General features: G+C 46.1%; 1 protein-coding gene across 5 annotated transcripts in view; it reads left to right on the top strand.

Annotated features, from left to right (window-relative positions):
- Positions 1–24,456, top strand: part of RGL3 (ral guanine nucleotide dissociation stimulator like 3) — a 357,925-nt gene that overhangs the window by 255,082 nt on the left and 78,387 nt on the right. For 4 of the 5 annotated variants that reach the window (XM_078684184.1, XM_078684186.1, XM_078684182.1 and 1 more), the window contains exons 9-12: positions 18,439–18,523; positions 18,614–18,703; positions 19,644–19,730; positions 23,789–23,821. In XM_078684184.1, the coding sequence (XP_078540310.1) occupies positions 18,439–18,523; positions 18,614–18,703; positions 19,644–19,730; positions 23,789–23,821 (295 nt within the window). Of the gene's footprint in view, positions 1–18,438; positions 18,524–18,613; positions 18,704–19,640; positions 19,731–23,788; positions 23,822–24,456 lie in introns of all 5 variants that reach the window. The other variant, XM_078684183.1, reaches the window with a different exon arrangement.

Genomic DNA, 24,456 nt, shown 5'->3' with positions numbered 1-24,456 from the left:
GGGGGGTGGCGGGGTAGGAGGATAGGGGTAACGAAAAAAAAAAAACACTTACCTACAGGCCGGCCGCCGCTTCTCAGTTCTCGGTTCTCTTCGGTCACTCCAGGAGTCCAGGAGCAGGAAGCAGGAACCAGAAAGCACACAGGCTTTTAGATTTCCCTAGCCAATCACGATGCGGCGTTATAGCAGCCTTGTGATTGATCTCAGCGCCGTGGTTCGGCGCTCAGAGAGGGACTGGGAGGCTCTGCATGTTCTTCACCCAGGTTGTGCAATATAGCCGGTGGAGAACATGCAAAGTGTGCATGACTGTTTGGCCGGCCCAAGAAAGCCAGCCAAACCATCAAGCGCACTTAAAGCGTGCTCACCACTCCTCCCCCTGGCGCCGGCTCTGGCCAGCCCCACCCGCACCTAAGCAGGTACAGGAAAAATAAAATGATAACATCGTAGAGCAGTGGGGCGACGCTCCTCCGCTTTAGGTGAGGAGCTGCCGCTGTATGGGACCTGAGCAGATGAACCCCACCCCACAAAGATGAAAACAGGACTGAAAATACTGCTTGCATGATGCATGGCTGAGAACCTTTTTAAACTTTGTTGTTATTCTTTTGTGCGCAAGTATTTTCTTCATGACTGAATGGAAGAAATGAATATTAAATAGAGACAGGCATATCCCTTTTAACCCCTCCCATGCTCGTGACGGAACGGTTTCGTCACGAGCCACGGGTGGGCTGTGCTGGTGACGGAACGGTTCCGTCGCGGCCCGCTCGCCGCGCCTGAGCGGCGCGAATTCCGTGCCTGCGCTGACGTTCTAAAGAGCGGGCGGGGCCGTGACGGAACTGTTCCGTCACGAGCCTTGGGTGGGCTGTGCTGGTGACGGAACGGTTCCGTCACGGCCCGCTCGCCGTGCCTGCGCGGCACGAATTCCGCACCAGCGCTGACGTTCTAAAGAGCGGGCGGGGCCGTGACGGAACCGTTCTGTCACAAGAACAGCTCACCCGAGGGCCGTGACGGAGCGGTTCCGTCACCAGTACGGGAGCGCCGCGCGGCCCCGCCTCCCCCTTAGCGCTGCGGTGGAATAGCCGCCGCAGCGAAGGGGTTAAGATAACTGAGCAGGATATGCAATTTGTTTTTTTAACTGGAATAGAAGTTACAGGCACGATGCAGCAAACCTTTTCTATAGTGTTTATGCTTTAGCTTTTATGGCTCAGAAAAGGGGGTGGTGATGAACAGAGTGCCTGAATTAAGCAGACCACTCTTACCTAGTCCAAAGATCAGGGCTTGATCCATCACCGTTTTTTAGCTCACTGCACCATCCCAGCTCAGAACTTGGCTATATGCAAATTAGTCTGTTCCTGTCCCAGTGCATGATGGGAACAGGGCAAACCAAACTACCAAGCCAATTCTTGTACTGGGAAGGAAACAAGCTTCCGGGGACCGGTTTCTGCCATTTCAGGCGTCGTCGGCCCGGCTTGCTTGAATCCTGATGGTGCAATGAGCAAGGGACTCACATCTGAGTATACCCTTCCACGCTTATGGTGGACAAAATGATTCAGAAAAGGGGGTGGTGATGAACAGAATGCCTGAATTAAGCAGACCACTCTTACCCAGTCCAAAGATCAGGGCTTGATCCATCACCGTTTTTTAGCTCACTGCACCATCGTACTGGGCCAGGGACAGACTAATTTGCATATAGCCAGGTTCTGAGCTGGGATGGGGCAGTGAGCTAAATAACGGTGATGGATCATGTGGGCAAGTAACAATTAGAACGCACGATTTCTGAAGCCACAATAAACAAGTTAATAACTCGGCTCACCGCTCTGCAAAATAAATATGCTTTTGCCCCCATTTAACCTACAGCTCACACGAATATTTCAGGAGCTTATACATTAACCCATTGGGCTAACGACTGCACCATGCAGGTAATTGTGTAACACATATATTTTTAATATACTTACAAATCAAATGCAATGTTAATTTCTCAACAAAATTGAACAGTTTTTGCCGTAGTGGAAAAGGGCAGCCAGAAATACACATGCTCTACATACTCCTGCCATCTAGTGTTGGGCTTCGACTGTTGCAACTTGTTTATCTTCGAAGTCTTTCGTGTCACGAGGTATCAGTGATTCCTCCTCTGGTAGTGAATGCACATGGGCTCTGGTTCCTTTGTTAGATTGTTTTTCTCTAGTATAAAGTTCGGACATGCATTGATGTTGCTCTTGGTCCCCACGCATTCGATACTGATCGTCGCGGTCTCAAAACTTGTCTGTTACTTCCCGACGACAAGAAGCGTTCCACTTGACGCCTCGTCCCAATTTCATCTCCTTCGCTCAAACTGCTCCAGACAGGGTTGGATTGGGATTAAAAATCGGCCCGGGCACAATTAAAAAAAAAACAAGCATTTGCAATGCAATAGTTCTCGCATTTACGCGAGTTTGAGCTAGTGGCATTGTAAACGACAATGCCTTTTATTTATGTTTCGGTTTTTCAAACATAAATAAAAGGCATTGTTATTTACAATGCCAATATCGTAAACTCGCGTAAATGTGAGACCTATTGCATTGCAAATGCTTGTTTTTTCTTTTCATAGTGCTCCTTGCCGGCCTCACCTTCATCCTACTCCTCACAAGTTTTTCGATACAAATGCATTTTTTTGTTGCAGTTTTATATAGCGTGAACTCGACCCGAAGGTATCACAGTGCTTTTCATGAGCACCAGTTGCATTACAGAAGGAGGCATGCATTTCTAGGGACGGGGACATTAAACGATTTGCCCAGAATCACTGGATGTTTGAACCTCCCGCCAGACTGGAACCTGGTTGCCCAGCTTCAAAGTCGTCCGTTCTAGCCGTTAAGCCACTCTCCCAAAGAGGACATGTGGGGGCACCAAGTTTGGTTTTGCCCAGGGCGCTCTCTGACCAAAGGCCAGCCCTTTCGCGGCGACCGGAAGCCCCGTGCTGTTTTTTTGCCTGTTTTCTTCCTGCAGGTCCTCTCCCTCACACCAGGCCGCGGGGCGCAGTTTGCGCAGGAAGAGCGCGCAGACCCCGTACACTCTGAATAATTTTTCCTTAGGCAGCAAATCTTTTTCAAACACCCCTGAGTAATGCTGCAATAAACCAAAACATGACCACATGACACCTGAATCTGCATTAATTTTTCAGCGGTCATCTCCTTCGGGCCAAACACGGTGGGAGGAAGGATTGCGTTAGAGACTGAGAGCAAAGGCAGAGCAGGCGAATATTGAGCAGGCCACTGGCAGAACGAGCCTGTCTGCTGTCCGTGGTTGAGTATTCTCAAGAAATCGCGCTGTGGACAGTATCGAGTTTTGTTGTTTATTAGTGTAGTGCTTTGTGCTACTCAGACTGAGGGTGCCTAAAAGCGCTCAGAGAAAAGGAGGGACGCAAAGAGGGACAAGATAGCGAGAGGAGGGTTAGTGGATCGAGATCTGTCCCCAAAATGCTAGCGTTTGACTGGACCTAGCCTCTTTCATTATGAAGTTCTTCTGTAACAGGATGGTCTTTATTACTTCATACAAGGGCTGGTACTACTTTAAGGCAGCTGTAAGAAGCTGCCTTGCGCTGATAATGCAAAGGGCCATTCGTAAAAGGGTGCAGATTATAGTAAATTACATCGAAATAGAATGTCGCGGGGGGCACTTTCTTGTTCATTGTTTACTTTTGCTAAACGTGGCAGTCCCGCTAGTGGACTACACTATGATAAACAAGCACATGTTTGTTTTGTACGTTGTTTATTGTCTTGAAACCCAATCAAATAAATTTAAACACAAAATAGAATTTCGTCAGTGTCTCAGAACATCCCTGCAGCAGAGCTGATGGGCATTGTTTTTCTGCACTTATTAAACAAAACAGGGTTGAAGTCCTGGCCTCCACTGTACAATCCATGTGATCTAGGGCAAGTCACTTGTACCTACCGGTAACTCAATTGTAATTTCAAAGAAATTTCACATTTCCGAAAGTTACAGGCTAAAGTAATTTGAACAATTTGGACAAAAACGTAACTGTTTTCTGTGCGAAAACACCTGACCAGGCATTACTTAAGCGCTCACCATTGGAAGCAGGTAGTAGTGGGAAAATAAACTTACCCTACAATTCTGACAGGAGTTTGTACAGAAGGATACACGTTGAGTAGAGACAGTCGAGTAGGTAAATACCAGGCGATATGATGCTAGTTGTGAAATCATATGTTCATATACCTTTGGTGAGGCTTTGGTGAGGCTCCAATGGCTGTCAGGACAGCTCAGTAGGTTTAACGCGTTGCTGCGTATATCTGTATGAAACCCGAGGTTGATTATGCTATAATACAACTGATTACTATTAATTATTTACTGTGCGTAAAAGCGCATGACATGAGTATATTCCAGTTGAGTGTGGCGGAAGGCCAGGCTTTTTCATAAAATGAGATTTGCATGGGAGGCTCAGTAGTTACTCCCTGTGATCCTGCCTCAGCGGACACTGTGGTGTACGATGCCTCATGTTTGACAAGTTCATGCTACGATTCCAGTCATCTCTGTGGTAAGTGCTCGACTGCTTCTCAGTGCTACGTCGTTATATCAACAGCATTACGTGTGGAACATTTTTATCAAAGGAAGGGCGCCCTCTGTTCCGTATCGACCTCTGCTGACCCCTAAAGCCCTTTAAACCTATGCACTGTTGAGCGACCATTAGCTACAGAAGACAAGCATTCTTCGAAGATCATAAGGGGTTTCTAGGCTCCTAGTCACAGGGACTGAAAACGCTTCCATGGACGTCAAGCGTTAAAGGCGAGACTTCACTCTAAAAGGCGCAGACGGAGTCTGTGGCCACCGGGCTCGTTTCTCTGGTGCCATGTGGCTGCCTGCAGCAGACTCTTGCCCTATAGGAGCACAAGCAGCGCTGTGAACGCAAGGAGCTGTAAAACCTGCATGATATACGACGGGATGAAAACACAGCTTTCATTTCCGTTCCTCGCCAAAACGATTTCTTGTCTTTTTTGGGGCCATGTGACATGACCCCATAAAGATAAGAAATCTTTTATGACCAACGGAAAGCAGGCGAGCCAGTCCAAGTGGGACGGCTCAAAAAAACAAAAGTATACGTCATCAAAAGCTCTTTCCCAAAGGCTGGCCACCGTTTAGCATAAACGGTGACGCTGGCCAATGGGAAAGAGGGGTGGGGCTTAAAGCCCGATAGTGAAGCTCCCTCAAAAACATAAAATCTCTCCAGCGAGACTGCGCATGCGCAGCCCACGCAGGCGAGACCTAATAAGTATCCCACATTTGCATATTGCCTTTACAAAACAATGCTTCAGCGACATTTTATAAAAAAAAACAAAAAGGTGGTGGGTAAAAAAATGCACGGATTAGCTTGCCCTGGTGAAACACACCTGAATACAAGTGAGGCCACTTCTGCCCCGGCCCCCTGCCCTGCTCAATAAGCATATATTAATGGGCCGGCCCCAGCGAGAGAAAGGGAGTGACACCTCTGCCCTTTGATAAGGAAGAGAGGCCACCCAGGCACCCACTGGGCCACTGGCGGCATCCGAAGAATGCAGAAACTGCCAAATCACCCCTAGACTGCTCAAAAAAGCAGCCCACAGCTGGAACTGGACAACAGCCCCTCGGGAATTGCCCGAGTGCCCGCGTTACCAATCCGACACTGGCTCCAGATATTGTGTTCGAAGTTTGGGCTCTCTGCCTTCTTGGTGCTCCGAAAAATTCGGGGCCCTGCTCATTCCTAATCGGTTGCTCTGGAGAATGAAAAGGCATAGAGGGTGATGGAATGGAATCCCTTAGAGAGATGCTCTCAGCCCCTCTCCCATTATCTGTGGGCTGACCCCCATGCAGCCTGTAATCTGTGCCTTTTCCTAGGGCATACCGACACCCCCTGCGACTCCTGCTCTGCCTTCAGAGCAAGAGGATAATAAGGCACGGAGAGGCAGGCGTTAGGCCCGCAACAAAATGTACCACTCCTCATCCGAGACGCCTAACACCTTCAGAGAAGCAGATCTGCTCAGCCCCAACAAGAAGGAACACAATGTGCCACACATATACCAGCCATCTACCCAGCTTGTAAATAATCGGATCCGAGTCTTTGGAGCCAGAAGAGGAGGAAGCTCACGAGCAAGAAGAGCAGCTTAAGGATGCCTCTGTCGACCCCAAACCTCGCACTGAGGTCCCCTCAGATGCATGAGTACGTTTAATTCCCACACTACCACCCAATCCTCGGGACGTTGAGCCCCATGCACAAGCTACGGCCGCCCCCAAGTCCACTGTTGCCTTTGGATTAAGGTCAGCCCTGAGGCAAGGCATTAGAGCTGAGACGGGTTCCAGCCATAAACCTTGCTCATAGCCCCCCATATACACATCAGCCTTCAAGCCTGGGAGCACATCTCTGCACCAAGACATCGAAGTCTACACCTCAGTCAAAGCCAAAGGAACAGCCAGCTCCAAAAATCAGCGTTGGGTCCTAGACCATCCTTGGCCGATGCCTAGGAGAGGCCCACCCGTGAGAAACTCCAACAAGAGCTTGATGACAGAAAGTGATGCATCCTCATTAATTCCCGCACAGGCAAGATCTTTTGCCACTGAAAAGACTTTGCCTAAAATGCAGAAGTTTGCCTTTGAGGACATTCCACAATTGGACACTTCTCTTGAATTGGCACCAGCCAAGCGAATAAAGGAGAAAGCAGTAAGCCTCCCTTCCTCCTCCTCCCCCCATCTTCCACCACCTCTTCCTTATTTACTTTCTGCAACTCCTTCGCAGGGATTCAGGCAGCCATAGTCCCTCCTATGCAGCAGACGACTTTGGGTTGCCCATCTACCCACATCCTACAGACGATCCTTAGGAGGACTATGATTTGTTGCCCCAGGGGAACCTGAACTCCAGCACGTTCTTGTTAGGTTTTCCCCACCTGACGATACCACTGTATACCACTGTGTCATCCAACAGGCAGTTGCCTTTCACAATGTAAATATGAACGTCATCCTGGAGGATGATGATTCCTTCGTGGAGATGTTGTCCAGAACCAAGTGCTTCCTCCAGTATCTCCTTATGTTGAAGGGCACAGTGAAGTCAGCCCAAGAAATTTTTAAGGAAGCCTGTGAAATCCTGGTTGTTAACACCCCGGATTGAGATCAAAATTAAAATCAGCACCACCTGATCCTCTCTATACCAAAGGTCATCTTCCATTATATTCCCTGGTGGTTTCCACCACCCGAAAGAGAGCAGCAGCCACAGATGATGCTAAAAGGGTGGGAGCTTGTGCTGTCATTTACTGGTGCATTGCCAGTTCAGAGGACCTCCTGTTGCATTACGCAGAGCGTGAAGGGAAGAAATGGAGGCTTTACTCCAACATCTCCCTTACCAATATCGCAAGAGGGGAGAAGAGATTATTGAGGAGGGTAAAGCCTTATTTAACACCACCATAGGGTGTGAGCTGGACTCAGCTGATACAGCTGCCATAAGGGTAAATGCCTCTGTCATACTCTGCTACCCCTCCAAGCTGCCTATTTCTGGCGTTAAGCTAAAGATCCCAACAATATCTCTTCTACCTCCCATTTGATTGAGAGCACCTCTTTGCCTCACACGTTGCTGAGGTGCTGGACAAGATAAAGAAAGACACAGACACCACCAAAGCCATGGGTGCCTTTCTAGTACCACTGTCCAGAGCCTCCTTTCGGAGGCAGCAGACAATGGGTGGGTCCAAAAACCACCTCCCTCGGCCCAACACAGTTATGCCAACGACAACAGCAGGCATATTACCAATTTGGAGGTAGGGGATACACATTGGAGCACCTTTAGTGGTGGCAACTCCAAGGTCCAAGGAAGAGGCACCCCCTAGACTGGAGCCTCTACAGTCAAACATTGACTTACCCTGCATGCTCCTGGTTACACTACATCTGTCAGGGGAGGCTCCAAGGATTTCATCATCACTGGAAGGTAATCACAATGGACCTGTGGGTTTTATTTATCATTGAGCAGTCCTGGTGCCTCAAACTCACCTCAGCCCCACCAGGCATCCCACCTGCACACACACCCTCAGCCCAGAGCACTTTGCCCTTCTATAAGAAGAGGTCCAGGCACTCATTCTCAAAGGAGCCTTAGAGCCAGTACCCCTCAACACCAGGGCACTCCCTCTACTTCCTCATTCCCAAAAAGAACGTCTCTCTCGGGCCAATCCTTGATGTCAGGCCTCGCAACAGATACAGCCTTGAAGGAACACTTCCACATGGTTCGCTTGCAGGATATCACCCCTCTGCTGCGGCGTGGTGACTTTAGTGCCACACTGGACCTGAAGGACGCCTACTTTCACATCACTCATCCATCTGGCCCATCAACCCACCTATTCTTCAAGGTAACTGGTCATCATTACCAATTCAAAGTGTTACCTTTCAGAGTTACCAGAGCTCCAAGTGATTTCACCAAATACCTAGCGGTGATAGCTGCCCGCCACAGAAGAGGGGTGACTCAGGTATTTCCCTACTTAGATGACTTGCTGATCAAGAGTGCAATCAAACAGGAATGCCTAGCCCACACCCTATTCTACAGCTTACACATTACAGTCCACACCACCAAGCCTCCCCTTCCGCCATTTCAGATCCAACTCTTCCGAGGGTCCGTTTTAAACTAGTCACGTCTAAAGCCTACCCAAGCGATCAAAGGGTAGCAGCATTCCAGCAGCTACTCCATTATTTTCAGTGACTCCGTCCACTCATAGTTCGAAAGGTGATGTCCCTCCTACACTTGATGATGATGGCCTCATGTATAGCCATGGTCCCTCACGCAAGACTCCTTATGTGTCTGCTCCAAGAGTGCCTTTGAGCACAATGTTCACAAGCGGAGAGTCACTGGGAAGATCTAGTGTTGGTAGGGGCCAGCACCCATCGCTCTCTGCAGTTGTGGAACAGCAACAACCTGTTGCGGGCCGGAAGTTCGTAGACCCAGTTCTGCAAGTAAGCATCATCACAGATGCATCAGTTGCTGGAGATGGGGTCCATCAGGCAACATGACAGTCCAGGGTCTTTGGCCACCTCATCAACGGGGTCTCCACATCAACCACCTGGAACCCTTACTATACACCTAGCCCACAAAACCTTTCTCTAAGACATTCAGGGCAAAGTAGTTGTGTGGACAGACAACATGGCCACCTTGTTCTATCTGGAAAAGCTTGACGGCACACATTCTTCTCAACTGTGAGCCCTAGTGCAGCAAATTTGGCATTGGGCTATCCACCACCAGGTGCATCTTCTAGCACAGTACCGTCCAGGAGTGAACAACGACTTTGCAGACCAGTTTAGGAAGCCACATCAACAATTCCATGAGTGGGAACTCCATCCACAAGTCCTACTTTGCCACTTGCAATAACATGAAATGGCTAAACTTCGCCTCCAGGTTACCACACCCCCAGTCTATTGTGGTTGAAGTAGTCCGGAATCTTTGCATATGCTTTTCCCCCTCTTCCATTTCTACCAGATGTGGGGCCATATGTAGGTGGCCCAATACTGGTCGGTAACGGTGAAATTCGTTAAATTTCACCGTTATTGAACGGTATTTAGGCATTTGAGATGTAGGGAGAATTCGGTATTAAGGAATCTGTAAATACTGATTCCTTAATACTGATTCCTTATGGCCTTGCATTTAAGGAATCAGTAATACCGATTCCTTAAATGCAATGTAGGTAGCACATAAAACAGTGCACCTCAGCCTTAAGGAATAGCTATTTACCACCAACTCCAAGTTGTTGGTAAATAGCGATTTCCTTTCAAAAAACACTTTTTTGCTTTTTGAAATGTGCCATGTGTCACACATCCATGCCCTTAGGGCATACATGTGTACACATGCACATTTCAGGGGTGCAACAGGGTGTCCTTTGGACACCCTGTCACCCTTGAAATACCTCCAGGTATTACAGATTCGGTAATACCGAATCAGTAATACAGAATGTCTTCACATTAGGAATGAATGGGTAGGTATTCGTTATTACCGAATCTCAATTACCGATTCGCTAATAACAAATATTAAGAATTCTGTATTTTTTACCGAATTCTTACCTACATCTGAAATACTGATTCCTAAATACCGAATCGGTAAAATTCGGTATTTAGGAATCGGTATTTCCAAGTTACCTACATCTAGCCCGTGGTGAGGGAACTTAGGTAAACATCCATCACCCTCACTCATGTGGGCCAGATAACCATGGTTCTCAACCCTTCTAGAGATGTCTAATGCTCCACTTGAGAAGCTCCTTAACAGCCCCGACCCTCTCCCACAGAACCAAGGCAGAGTAAGACACCCGAACCCCAGGCAGCTCGACCAAGCAATCTGGCACCTGACATTCGAGAGCTTGGTTACCTTAATTTGCCTCAAGTGTGTATGGATATACTAAAAGGAGCTTGTAGACCTCCACTCGCACTTGCTATGCCGGTAAGTGGAAGAGTTTCATATAATACGGTACCTCTAACCACAAACACCCTCTTACACCAAAGGTTCAAGACATCATTTGTTATTTTCTGTATTCGCAAAAGTCAGGTATAGGCTCACCTCGATTCGGCTACACCTAGTCGCTATCACCCCATATATGCAGAACAGGAACACTCCGCACTGTTTGAGATTCCTTTAGTTAAAGCCTTTAGGTAAGGCCTCAAATGGTCATCCCATTTAGGGTGCCACCTGCCCCAGTCTGAACCTCAAAGTTGTCTTTATAAGACTCAGGGGTCCTACTGTCAAACAACCATACTCTTGCCCCTTACAGTTCCTCTCCTGTAAGGTTACCTTCTTAGTAGCCATAACCTCCCTCAGGTGCATTAGTGAGTTACATGCAAACATACAGCAAGAGCATTTATTGCATGCCCACAATGATAGGGTTATCCTTAGAACCAACCCCACATTTCTACATAAAGTGTTTTCCCGTGTTCACCTGAATCAGACAATTGAGATTCCAGTCTGTTTTTCCTCAGCCTGACTCCGTAGCAGAAAGACCACTACACTCACACTTAACGTCAAGTGTGCTCTTATGTATTACACAGATAGGTTACAGCTCTTCCATAAACACAACAGCTTTCTGTTGTCTTTGTGCTGCCTCATAAAGGTCACAGCATATCAAAGGCCAGGTACAGCCAGGTGGATAATCAGATGCATCCAAACCTAAAGGACCCCTGGCCTCACCCCACCCGCAAACTGGGCGCCACTATAGCCGTCCTTAGGAACAGACCAATAGCTGACCTCTGTAAAGCTGCCATATTGTCAACTCCTCATACCTTCAAAAAACACTTGTGTGGACGGTCTGGCATGGCAACTGGCTAGAGTAAGCCAATCTTTCAGATTCTGTACCATGCACTAGCCAGCAACTGCTTAGGATAGCACTGCTTTACAGTTGATGCAGAGTATGTGTACCTACAGCAACGCAAGCTACAAAATGATTATGCTACTTACCCTGTTAGCATCTGTTCGTCACATGTAGTGCTGTAAATTCACATGCACCCACCCTCTAAACCGGAAGCCAGTATTTGCTACAGATATCTTCAACCTATATTCAAGGCTCTATTACTTAACACACGTTCCTTACCGAAACATGAATCTCAGATCTTTGATCTACTGCAAGAACATCTTCCTGATTTGATATTTCTTACGGAGACCTGGCTCTCGCAATTCTCAAACCCCACCCTTGCAGCAGCAATTCCACGCGGCTACAAGGTCCTAAGGTTGGACCGCCTGGTCAGCAAAGGAGGGGGTGTAGCTATTATTTATAAAGATCTATATTTATGTAATCCTATTACCCTGGATGAGCTGTCAGGTGCAGAATGCCTAGGATTTAACTGCTCCCTATCTGCACAGCAATCTGTGATTTATAGGCATCCAGGCCCTGCAGGCTCATTTCTCAACTCCTTAAATGAAGTGATCACCACCCAAGCCCTTAGGTACAGCCACTTTATGATTTTGGGTGATTTTAATATCCATATGGATACTTCAACGGAAACTGAAACCATTCACTAGACAGAATCTCTCTCAGCCCTCAACCTTGCCCCTTTTGTCTCTCATCCTACTCACAATAGGGGTCACACCCTTGACCAGATCTTTTCTAACATGGAGCTTGAAGAAGGTATGCCTCTGCCTTTGATATGGTCAGACCACTATCTTATTAGCTTTAGGGTTCCTAAGCTGGGTAAAGGTCATCAGGTACCCGTAACTACGAAAGAATACAGTTTCAGAGCTTTCCATCGTGTCACATCCTCTACTCTACTGGGAGATGTGTGAGGCTTCCACCCCTCTACTCTCGGGTGACCCTGAGAGAGACACCCTTCTTTTAGACACATGGGTGTGTTCCAGCGCTCATGAATTAGCTCCGCTTCAGACATGTACCCCTAAGATAATTAAAACTTCTGCTCCCTGGTCCAACACGGCACTCAGATCTAGTAAGAGTATCTGCAAACACTTCGAAAGGAAATGGAGGAAAAACTTTGACCCAGATGCCAAATGCGAGAACATACGGGCACTGAAGTCCCACTATACTAAAGTTTATCTTTATCTGACAAGCACAATTGAATCATCCAGTAACCAAAGTAAGGAGATATTTAAAATCATTAAAGCCTTCCCCATCCGTCTTCTGTTGCTAAGGCTCTACCCCTTTCTCTCGAATGGACGCATCAACTTGCAACGTTCTTTCATGGGAAAATTCTTACCATTCAAGAGTCCTTTATCAAGGGGTCCCCTGAGATCATGTTCTTAAAGCTTTGCCAGATGCGACCTCAGTATTTACGCCTGGAGCTTCCCTTGCTCTCCTGCAGTTTCCATGGCTGCACCCTGAGGTTTCCCTGGCTTTCATCAAGGACCTTAAGTCCGGCTCCCCTACTGACCCATGCCCCGCAAAACTGTTGGCAAATGTGGCCACGGTAATCAATCCGGCGGTAAATAAAATTCTTAATTCCTCTCGAAACACTGGCCATATGCCTCCTATATGGAAATAGGCCAAAATCTTGCCACTGCTTAAGAAGCCTTCAGCTGACCCCAAAGTATCAGCGAATTACAGGCCCATCTCCCTGCTGCCAGCTTTTTCCAAGGTCCTGGAAAAATACGTGAACAAGGTTATTGTGGACTTAGCAGAAACTATTAACCTCCTACATATCAGCCAGTTTGGCTTCAGACCCAACTATAGCACAGAGGACGCATTATTAGAGGTCTCCGAACACATCAAAGAGAGCCTTGATGGGAGTGGGAAGGCCATACTGATCTTATTAGATCTGTCAGTGGCCTTCGATACCGTCCCCCATAATAAGCTCTTGGACAGGATGCAGGCAGTCAGCATTGGCGGCACGGTGTTAAACTGGCTCTCATCTTTTTTGAAGGATAGAGGTCAGGAGGTATGTTCACCCCCTATGCGGCTGCTATCCCCAGTCTTAATGTCGGGGTCCCTCAGGGCTCCATTCTGAGCCCTACTTTATTTAATTTGTATATGTCCCCACTCGCATCTTTGGCAGAAGCATACAGTGCTAAAATTATCTCTAACGCCGACGACTTGCAGCTCCTGTTCACATGTGTCAAAGGAAAAGACTTTGAGAGTGGAAAGATCAGAACCTGCCTCTCTAATGTGTTTGCGTGGTTTGGGAACAACCAATTGAAATGCAACCTGGAGAAGACAGAAATTATTTTCTTTGGAACCCCACTTGCGGTAAAAAACCCTGGGCGTTATGATAGACGATTCTCTATCTATGAGAGCCCAAGTCCAATCTGTAGCGGGAACCTGCTTCAGCCTCTTGGGGATTTGAGGAAATTTCTTCCACCTCTTTCAGTGAACTGTAAAAAGACTGTGGTCCGGGCATTGGTCACATCTAGATTGGACTATGCCAATGTTCTGTATCTGGGTGTGCCTGATTACCTGCTTAGGCGCCTGCAGGTGGTCCAAAACATAGCCGCTAGAGCAGTTCTTTTGCTGAAACCGAGGACCCATATTTCCCCTCATATTAAAGCTCTTCACTGGCTCCCAGCGGTAAAAAGGATCAGGTTCACGGCCCTGGTGGTATTCTTCAGGGCTTTTCATGTGAGCGGCACGCACTACCTCAACAGGAGGGTGGCCCAATATGCACCACCTAGAACCCTGAGATCCTCCTCCCGGAACCTAGCTTCTGTTCCAAGATTATTTCGCACACGACCAGGAGGCCCCTCCTTCAGGTTCTTGGGTGCACAGGAGTGGAACTCTCTCCCGTTGTCATTAGGATCCGTAAAGGACCTAGCCACGTTTAGGAAATCACTTAAAACCTGGTTATTACGTCAATAATTGGTCGTTTCTTTGCAGTCTTCTACAGCATTAGCGACAAGGTGTTTGTTGGCTGTCAGGCAGGCTGGTCTGAGCACCGGGACACTCTAGTTGAGTAGGTGTGTGCTATACAAGTGTCATTTTACTTTCCTACTCACTACACCATACCTTCTCTCACCTGCTGGGTGAAAATTAATCTAACAATGGAGGTGGTGCCCATGCCTGTTCACAACCAGAGGAGCAGTCACTGATACCCTGTGACTCAAAATACTTCTTTGAAGAATAATAAGTTGCAACAGTCCAAGCCCAACTATAGATGGCAGGAATATGCAGAGCATGTAAATCTATAGCACTACATGCAAAAAACAGATCCTTACAGGGTAGGTAACATAATCCTTTTCCCTGTAGCTGAAGCAGCATTCATTTTCATAAAAGTGTTTTTCCATTACTCCATTGGTAATTATGCTGTTGGTATGATAGCATGTACAACATCATGCTAAATGATCTGTGTTTTTTAACAGGTTGTCTTTAGTGTCAATATACTGGGTAACAGTAAAACCGTTATTTAAAGTTTGTAATGACAGAAGTGTGGTAAATTAATCATATTATTACGTGGATAAACTGTGCAGAATCTATGTACATACACAAATAACTAGTGCTGATTCTGTGCTATTTAATGGAAAATATTATAGGTGATTTTGTATTCATTAACAGAATATCAGGATAAATAGTGCAGAATCTATTTAGCCAGCTATGTGCTGTATGTGAGATATTTAACAGGGAATTCAGAAAAACAATGTAGTGCATCTTTGGTATTTAACCCAACACTCAACTAATTTTGAAGCTATACCGTTTAAGAGGTCAAAAGGAAAAAATCGTACACAACCTGTGCTATTTAACAGAATGTCTGGTACATAGTTTAGAATATGTGCTATTTAACAGTATTCCCAGATGACTAAAGCACAAAGCACAGCTGTCGCCAGACCTTAATTGATTAACCTAAAAAAGAGCTTTCAGGAGTACTACAGAGAGAGGCTTTGGCCCTGCCCACATGTTGGCGGACACAAGTACATGATTTGATTGGGCAGAAGTTGTGTGCTTTTACAGAATAAAGTGCTTTCCCTCCATGCAGCGGTGATTGTTTTGTTTATTCATCAAGCTGCATGAGCTAGAAGCAAAGTATCAAGCTTCTAATTGGATGGAGTTTGAAATTTCCGGGTCACGTACATGGCACTTAAAGTGTCATAAATGAGTAGCTTATTCACAGTGTTTGATTTTCTCTGGGAGCAACACATATCCCTTTCCCTTTCTCTTTCCCTTTTCATGTTCATCATTAAATTTAGACTTCGGAGTGCAGTTGTGTGTTTGAGAGCAGTATGCTATATTTAGGAGTACAATAATCCACAGGCATTTTTAGGTCTGCCTTGAAAGTGTAGCTGTCGCTAGACCTTAGTGCTTAACAAAAAAGAGCTTTCAGAATACTATGGAGCGTGGCCCTTAGTCTCCACCCACATGCTGGTTTTCCTGAGTAGAGGATCTGATTGGACCGGAGTGTGTTTTCACTAAATAGAGTGCTTGTGTTGCACTTTTTTGCTTGTGGCAAAGCTTATACTCAAACCAGCAGGACTGAGTTGAATATGGAGGCAAGCCAATGAGCATGGCGATAGGCCTAATCTAATGTGCGCCACTCTACAAAACTCCTCTCTAACCACTCCATTTTACTCTACGTCATTCCATACCACTCTACATCATTCTACCCCACTCTACACCACACCACTCTAGTCTATGCCATGCCTGTCTATGCCATTTTACTTTACTCCATTCTACTCTACACCACTCTACTGTTTGAACTTCGCTTTATGTCACTCCACTCTATGCCAGCCTATCTATGCCACTCCTGTCTATACCGCCCTACTCTACACCCCTCTACGTCACTCTACTCTGCTCTACACTTTTCCAATGTACTCTATGCCACTCCATTCTACGCCACTCCACTCAGCTCTATGCTACTCTACTTTATCCCACTTTAATCTAATTCACTCTCCTCTACACCACTCTCCTCTATGCCACTCTACTCTAAGCCCCTCTACCTTATGCAAACCACTAACTTTTAGCCAAGCTGAACAGCAGCCACTCTACTGTACAACATGGATAAAAGACATTGGCGAAGCCAATAGCTCTTACATAGGCGAGATGCACAGCTGTCTTTAATCATGGTTTGGGTCAGTCACCTTAAACCATTGGTCTTTTTGGACAGCTTGCAAACTTGTGAATCACATCTTAGATCAGCCCAGAGCAGCATTTTTGTCTTGCTGTCATGCTCTTGGCTGTTTGGTGCATAATTCTGTCTATTGTGGAGCACTTGCATTCAAGTGCATGAGGGACTATTTTACATCTAAAACTACACTCAATCGCCACCCTTTTATCACATGCATTTGTTTTATACAGGAAGTATCTTTTTTACTAGAGATGGCTTTTTTAATGCTTTTACTGTGATATGAGTGGGAGTCTGAACTTAACATGGCCTTTAAATTGTATTTGTTCATCACATTAGATCGCCATCTTGGGGTCACGCTGTCCCAATGTAATAAAAGCAATTAGGAGGTGTGCCCATGTTGATACCACCAATACCATCACAGCAATACCACCACCACTTCCGATATCACCACTAATGCTACCATCAATACAACACCAACATCACAAACTACCAGTACCACCACATAACATACCACAGCACCATTATCACCAATTCATCCTGGTCCACTGCTACGAAAACGACAGCTAATAACACAAACATCACCATCAATACCATTACCAATACAACATAACCCTCAGAGCTACACAACACCAATACCACCGCCAACAATAACTTGGCCACCACCAATACCACTAATTATGGCACCTACACCAAAACCACCCTCATTAATATTAGTACCACCAACAATCACACTAACACCTGCACCAATACCAACACCCGCACCAATATTACTGGAGCACTGGTGTCACAGCCAATACTTCCATCACTAATACCACAAATTGCAGCACCTCTCCCAATACCACTAATAGTATCAAGATCATACCTCCACCACCACCAACACCAGACCATATTTACCACCACTACCAACACCATCTTCAGTACCACCACCGCCAATACCAATGCCACACCACCAACATAGCTACCATCACCACAAACACCAACAACGTCAGTAATAGCACCTGCACCAATACCACCATAAGTACCATAAGTACCATCAACATTCACACTAACACCAGCACGAATACCAATAGCAGAACCAATACTACCACCAATACCACCCAAGAACTGCTCCTACCATCTGTACTTCCCTCACCAATTCCACTAAAATCACCTTCACCACCAATGCCGTCACAACCTATACCACCACAACCAGTATCACACCACCTCCACCATCACTACCAATACTGCCTCCAATACCACCATAAATACCATTCCACCAACACTGCAACCGTCTGCATGCTTCCGTACTTGAAATCCAGACTTATTGGCTGTGCCAATGCGTGTTCTAGCATAACTCTATGTAATGGATTAGTGGAAATTATTTCTCCATTAAGGAGAGCCGTCTCTTATCTTTTGCTCAGCACAGACCCATACAATATTATATAAAGCACTCGCATGATAAACACAGGCCACAGACTTTGCTGAGGCAGGAGTTTACTATTTACCTAGTTCATCACGCAACACAGAACTCAGTAAGACAGGTGCTTTCTCGAACAGGGGCAACCTTTCTTCCATTCCATTAACCTCCCTGTTTCATTAAGAACACCCTCTGCTGCAATATACAGTACAAAATCTGTGTCTACTGCAGCAAACAACATGTGATGCTTCACATTCTCCCTGTGGAGCACTGAGGTCTGCATGGTGTATTGCATATAAAACTGAACGCCAATCAGAAACTGTGCACACAACATAAGCCATCGATGTACTGCACTGTACATACAATTTGTTCTATGCAGCTTTGTGCTAAGCACACAATTCTGTGCAGTCTATGTCCCACAGTTTAAAGCACACACTTAGCGCAAATCTGTAAAGCTAATGATACCTTAAGAAAACACTAGGTTGGCATATTTGGTTATACACAGCTAGTAAACATTTGACATGGGGTCTGTTGCAAAAGTGTCAGTGTGCACAAACTCAACCGGTTCTTTATTCACCTCTTTACAGAGAAAGCGTGTCTACCTTCCACAAGCTCTCTGACATATTCTCGGATGAAAACAACCACCTGACCAGCCGTGAGATCTTGCTCCAGGTAAGGCCTACAGACATGGTTTCCTCCACCTTCTTTCACCCTAGTAAACCTCTGTGTCTACTAAAAGCATCTCCTTGCTCTCTGCTACAGGAGGAAGCGTCTGCAGTGAACTCCAATGAGCATAGCTTCAAGGAGGACTTAAAGCCAGGCCAGAGGTCCAGTGCGCAAGACCGGTACACGGTGAGGATGCAGGCGCGTCATGGGCCAGTAGCACACCCAGTGCAGATAGTTTGTGGTAGACCTGTGCTAGAGGCAGACAGCAATATTCAAGAGTGTGGAAGGGTCCCGGATGGAGCTTGCACTCTGCCTCTCGCCCACGGTGGGTGAGCTAACATGTGTTTGTGTATTGGGAAGGGGGTATCATTGAAATAACTTCAGGGGAGTAACGGGGAGCCCACTTGTCCATCACACACCTTACTCTAAAACACAGCTCACGCAGTAGGTTCTGATAATTACTGATGATCAGAATTCCCATCCCCCACGAGGAGCCATGCCCAGGGCATCCATCTTTGCAGTTTGTCAAGGATTCCAGTGATGCCCAGAACCCCCAACACTGGGGGCCGTCACCAGAGCGTGGGAACCTCCTCACAGCAGACCTTTTGGGGAGCACATTACTGTGCGCTTCTAGCCTCACATCTTGCTGTCCTCAAACCTGGCTGTCTGCCATGACTCAGAGATTCCTTATTACGGGCTGCGATGTATGTCTGACAGCCCTCTGGCTGTGGTCTGCCTGCTCTGCCCAGGTTGCTCCTCAATATGGACTGACTGCCATGTTTGAGATTCTCTTCTGTGCAGTTACCACCCATGTCTACTTACTCTGAGCCCAAAGCCACGTGGTGACCATCTTCACTGTGGCTATCAGTAATGGCCATAGATCCTTCCATTGAGATGGCCAAACATGTCCGGGAGCGTCTTTGTTGCCAACAGACAGCCAAAACTGAAGCTCCCTTCACCATGGCCCTTAGCCATCCCAAGAACACCCTACACTGTGAGTAGGCGCCATACCACATCAATATAGTCTTGTAGCCTCATCCTTGAGACTCTTCAATCTAGTTAGGTTTGAGCTTACAGCAGCATTCATGTGGTCTGAGCAAAATCTCAAATCTATATTGTCTTCCAGAGGCCTCTTCAAGCCACTGTGCCATACCTTGGCACCTTCCTGACGGACCTCATCATGCTGGACACTGCCCTGCCAGATTTTCTCGAGGTAAGTTCAGACACCTAATTCTCACTTTCCTACTACATATGGTGGTATGTATATAGCGGCAACTCACTAAATGGTGCTTTGCTATACACATATCTTCGCTCGCAAAGTGTGATAGGCTATATAAATCCATTACTAGTGCTGTGCTGGGAAAGTTGCACAAGCTCACAAAAAGGAACTAACTACTGATTTTCAAATGCAACATAGTGCAGTTATCTTACACCATCAGCAAGACCCCGCTGAACCCATGCGGACATCACACTCAATAGCAATGAAGCAAAACCTGTTTATTTCAGTATTTACACCCAAGGTGAAGGGCTTTCTCATTTACTATGATCTAGAGACTATGTACTCTCTGAAGTTCACTTTGGATTACGAACTCCTTCGTTTCTCCTGCGCCTTGGGCATTGTTGTAGTGTACTGACCCCCGCCACATTCTCCATCCCTATATGGCTTTGCCGCTAAATGGATGTAGGTCTCTCCTAAGACACGCCCTCTAGCACATCTTTGATTTGTAAATCATGAAATATGTGTGGTACTGTGGCAACCTGTTGTTTCTATTGAAAGTTATTGATTGGCTATAAAATGTAATGTTGCATTTTCGAGACTATTACTATGATGTACATTGTGCCTACGGAAATAATGACAAAAGCAATAAAAGATATTCAAACAAAAAAAAGGTGGAGGGCTTTCTCATACATCCATGTGTGAAACTAAGACATATGTTGTAACTTCAAATTTTGATAAAAGAGCAGCATATGTTACTTGCTTGAGTAACTAAGCCTGAACTACTTACAAGAAGTGTAAAACGTATCACTTGGTGGACTGTGCAGGAAATGTATGCTGAAGGTACTAACCAGACAGATGAAAGGCCCATGGGCACCTCCTCTACGTACCCCTTGCATGCCTGCTCAAACAGTTCCTTAATGATCGCCAACAAAAGAATGGACTGAATCTGAGTTTGTTTATTTATGTATTTAGCAGCATGATGTTTCGTACCAAGGTGGAACAGTAGTACATAGCAGGTGTGTGGTTAAAAGAAATTGTACACACCGCGAGTTCAACAGAAAGGAGACACAAGTATTATTCAAGAATACAAACACATGGCAGCATTATATATGCATAGCTTAAAAGCAGCCAACATGCACAGGGGTGCGAAGGTAACTGAAATTGAGATATTTTATGTGTGTGTGGGCAGGCAAACTTTAGAGTGAACCTTTGTCTTCCAGTGTCTGAGGGTAGTTCTAGAGGACATATTTTAATTCCTGCATAGAGAAGGAAAGTGTGGTTGTCGCAAACGGAGAAGGGGTGAAGTCAAAATTTATTGAGGCTGTTGACTGGCTTTTCCTAACTCTTGCTCTCTGCACCTTGCATTTACATGAGAAAGTTTGTAAATGCAATGAATAGGAAGATGGCAGAAGCAACATCCAGAACATATCTTCTCATAAACGGAGTTTGAGTAATTGTGTTTGTAGAGTTGTTGTGAGGTACTCCTGGTGCATACTACATCAACGACCACATGCCTCTGGATCACCCATTGAGGTGTGAATGTTCACAATCATTCCCCAAGAGGAAGTTCTGATGATGTTTGTTCAACCCAAGGAAAACGTGATAGTTCTTCCGATCAACAAAGTTGTAAAGAGCCTCTTCCACTCCAGGTGTGTGGTGCCCAAGGTAGAAGTCATGTCGAACTGCTGGGTGGCTAAGAGGTTCAAGGAGGCCAATTTCAAGTGTATGTAGGATTCATGTCATAGACGTTGTGTAAGGACAACTCTGTTTTTGTTTTTTAGGTCGTCCATCTGCTTCAGGAACAATTTATCTGAACTTTAACCAAAGTTCAGTCGGTGAATATGAAACTTTAAAAAAAATACCATCCCTATCACGGGGGTCTCAGAACCAACTGCACGAGGTCTTCAACTATTTACATTAAATTATGACTGCAGGGTCTGAACATCAGTGAACACCCTGCACCAAATCCTTCTGCTTGGACACTACAGTGGCCAGCCTTCGGCGATGAGTATTCCTCACTTGGTGCAGGGCGTGGGCGCAGGCCAAATGCTACTCCCGGTCAAAATGCCTCCGAACATTGTGTGCAATGCTATACGTTGTGCCCTCTGCATGTACGGCAGGACCTCTGACCGTAATGTGTACTCATTTGTTATGCCTCTGAACCCACTACCTCATTCATGCATAGTGGTGACTAAGCACAGGAAATGGCTTCAGTCCTCGCCCTCCACCCAGGCCTCGTGCATCCAAACCCAATGGGCCTAGATTTTCAATATGTACGGTTTGCACTAGGTAGAAGGCTTAGCCCTACGTCATGCTTTATGCCCAAACCACCCTGAATCGACTGTATATGGCCCATGGCTTCTCACAGCAACACCTAGATGCAAGCCGTAACCTGTTCCCAAGCTCTGCAGCCAGTTTTTAATTCTCAAAGCTGCAGCTCTTTGGCCATACACCGTAACCACTATCCGCAGGGTGTGGTTTATGCCATGCTTTCAGCAAAGTATTTTCCCTCTGAACCCCCTGATTTCACCTCTGTGCAGCAACCATAGGGCATAGGGCTTCCGGTCATATTTTGTGTAAAATCAATGTTCACTCGAACTCACTGTTCTCTGCAATTGTCCATGGCAGCAGCCACAATGTGCCAAGCTTGGTTTTTGGCACAGCCTTGCTACAGTCCTTCTGTCCCTGAACCACTGCACACAGCCTTCAGCTGTGCACAACTCGAATTTGTGAGACCATGTCCTGACCCACACCTTGTACCCCTAAACTCACTGTGCATGGGGTCTGGCCATATGCAGTGTCACAGGTTGGGCAGAGTGACCACCGGCCATGCTCAGCTATAGATCCTTGAGTCGTTGCCTTGTTCCCTGTCTCTTCATACAGAGTGAGCCTAGAAGTAGGATATGGTCTTTGGCCTCGGCATACACCGTGACCTCACTTCACTTAACCTACTGCATGTGTGGCCACCAGCCACACACTGTACCGATTCATCATTTTTCCAACCCTACAGCGTACAACTTATGTCTGCATGTAGCTAGCACTAGGCCCACATAATAGACACCAGACATGCCTTCGATGAAGTCCCTGCACCCATAACCGACAGCAGATCTATTTTTTTGGCCATACTCTGTGGTCACTCAATGCAGGGTGTCGTTTCTAGCAATGCGGTGACCTAGTTCTTATGCCTCTTAAGCCAATGGGTGCAGGGACCTTTTTTTAATTAACTTTATCTTGTTTTCCCTTTTTTTGATACTTTATTCTCTGTGGAGCACAGCCAGCTCCTGAGATAGTATGTGTTGTCTTTCTGGCTGAGGGAGTGGTGTCTGTGGTCCTGTAGATTTGTTTTTAAAACTCTTGACTGCTGGGCACCACAAGAGTCAGCTGGGTTCAGAAAGTCCAACTCCTTCTTCTCCCGTAACCTCCTATGATGGGTGTAGAGCTGTGCAGGAGTCTGCTCTCCAGATGCGAATTTGATACTTGGACACCAGTCAGCTTCCTTGATTCTTAGGAGGACCATGAAGCTGACAGCTTCCAGAGTGCCCCACTCACCTTCTCGGAAATGGGCATCAGTGGGAGGGTGGGCATTTTGCTAACAGGTCGCTCCAAGTCATTTCTCATTTTTCAGAAGGTTAGCAGGATATGCACTTACTTGTCCAGTCTTTGGGCAAGTCCAGGAGAGGGTTCAGGGGCTCAAGGTGTGGGCGAGTCCATTCCTTCCGGTCCTTAGGCAGCAGTGGGACTCCCTGCTGTGCATCTGCAGTGGGTCTTTCCTATGCTGAAGGTTATAGTCTCTTAAACTCCCTTCAGTGTTCACGAAAATTGGGAGGGTATGTTTTTTTAAAGGTATGCTATACCCTGTTCTTCATTTTCGAATGGTGTTTCATGTTTGGTCTGATCTTAGTTTTAGCTCCAGGGCACAGGTCCTATTAATGAGAAGGTGTATTTTTATTTTTCAAATATCTAAACATTTTCGATAGCTGAATAAAGTAACATACTATCAAAGTTTCAAGAGTTTGCAAAATGATTGATCAATCTTATTATTGTATTTGCAGAACGGAATGATTAACTTTGAAAAGCGTCGGAAGGTGAGCCCAATAATGTTGTTTCGTCGAAGTGCCTGTAGTCTTCTTAGGTCTACGCATGTCCTCGTAGTTCCCAGTAAAAAAACTGAAAAAAAACATTACAACACAAAGTAGTAGTGTCTTTGGAAAAAAAAACTGCATACAAAAAAGGTTGTAAAAGTTGAGAATAAATGCAGTATGTATGTGGGTAAGAGTTGCGATAGGGAAAGAGGAGGGGATTGTATAATGAATGCTGTAGGGTAAGGGCTATGTTTAGGATTGGGGTAAGTGTGCAGAGTAGGAAAAGCAGTAGTGTCAGGGTTAAGGTTTGGGTCAGTGTTGGGATTAAGGTTAGGCTATTATTAAGCGAATGGGCTAGGGTTAAAGTCAGAGATAGTGTAAGTGATAGTGTGATGGTTTTAGTTAAGGCAATAGCTATTTAGAGATAAGAGTTAGGATAGCAGTTGTGGGCTGGGTGAACGGAGTAGCATTAGGATTAGGCTGGAGTTATCGCTAATAATGATTCAAGGGCCCAAGCAGTAAATGTTGACAGTTTGACCACATTTATGCACTTTGTATAGAAATACATGTTATTCACAACTTTTTTGTTTCTACATTTCTGGTTTCTATATATTCCTCCTCACCAGTGCCTAATTTGC

The sequence above is a fragment of the Lissotriton helveticus genome, chromosome 1_1 (assembly GCF_964261635.1).
Source record: "Lissotriton helveticus chromosome 1_1, aLisHel1.1, whole genome shotgun sequence".
NCBI lineage: Eukaryota > Metazoa > Chordata > Amphibia > Caudata > Salamandridae > Lissotriton > Lissotriton helveticus.
The sequence above is the reverse complement of the archived record's forward strand: the minus strand, read 5'-3'. Positions and strand labels throughout refer to the sequence as shown.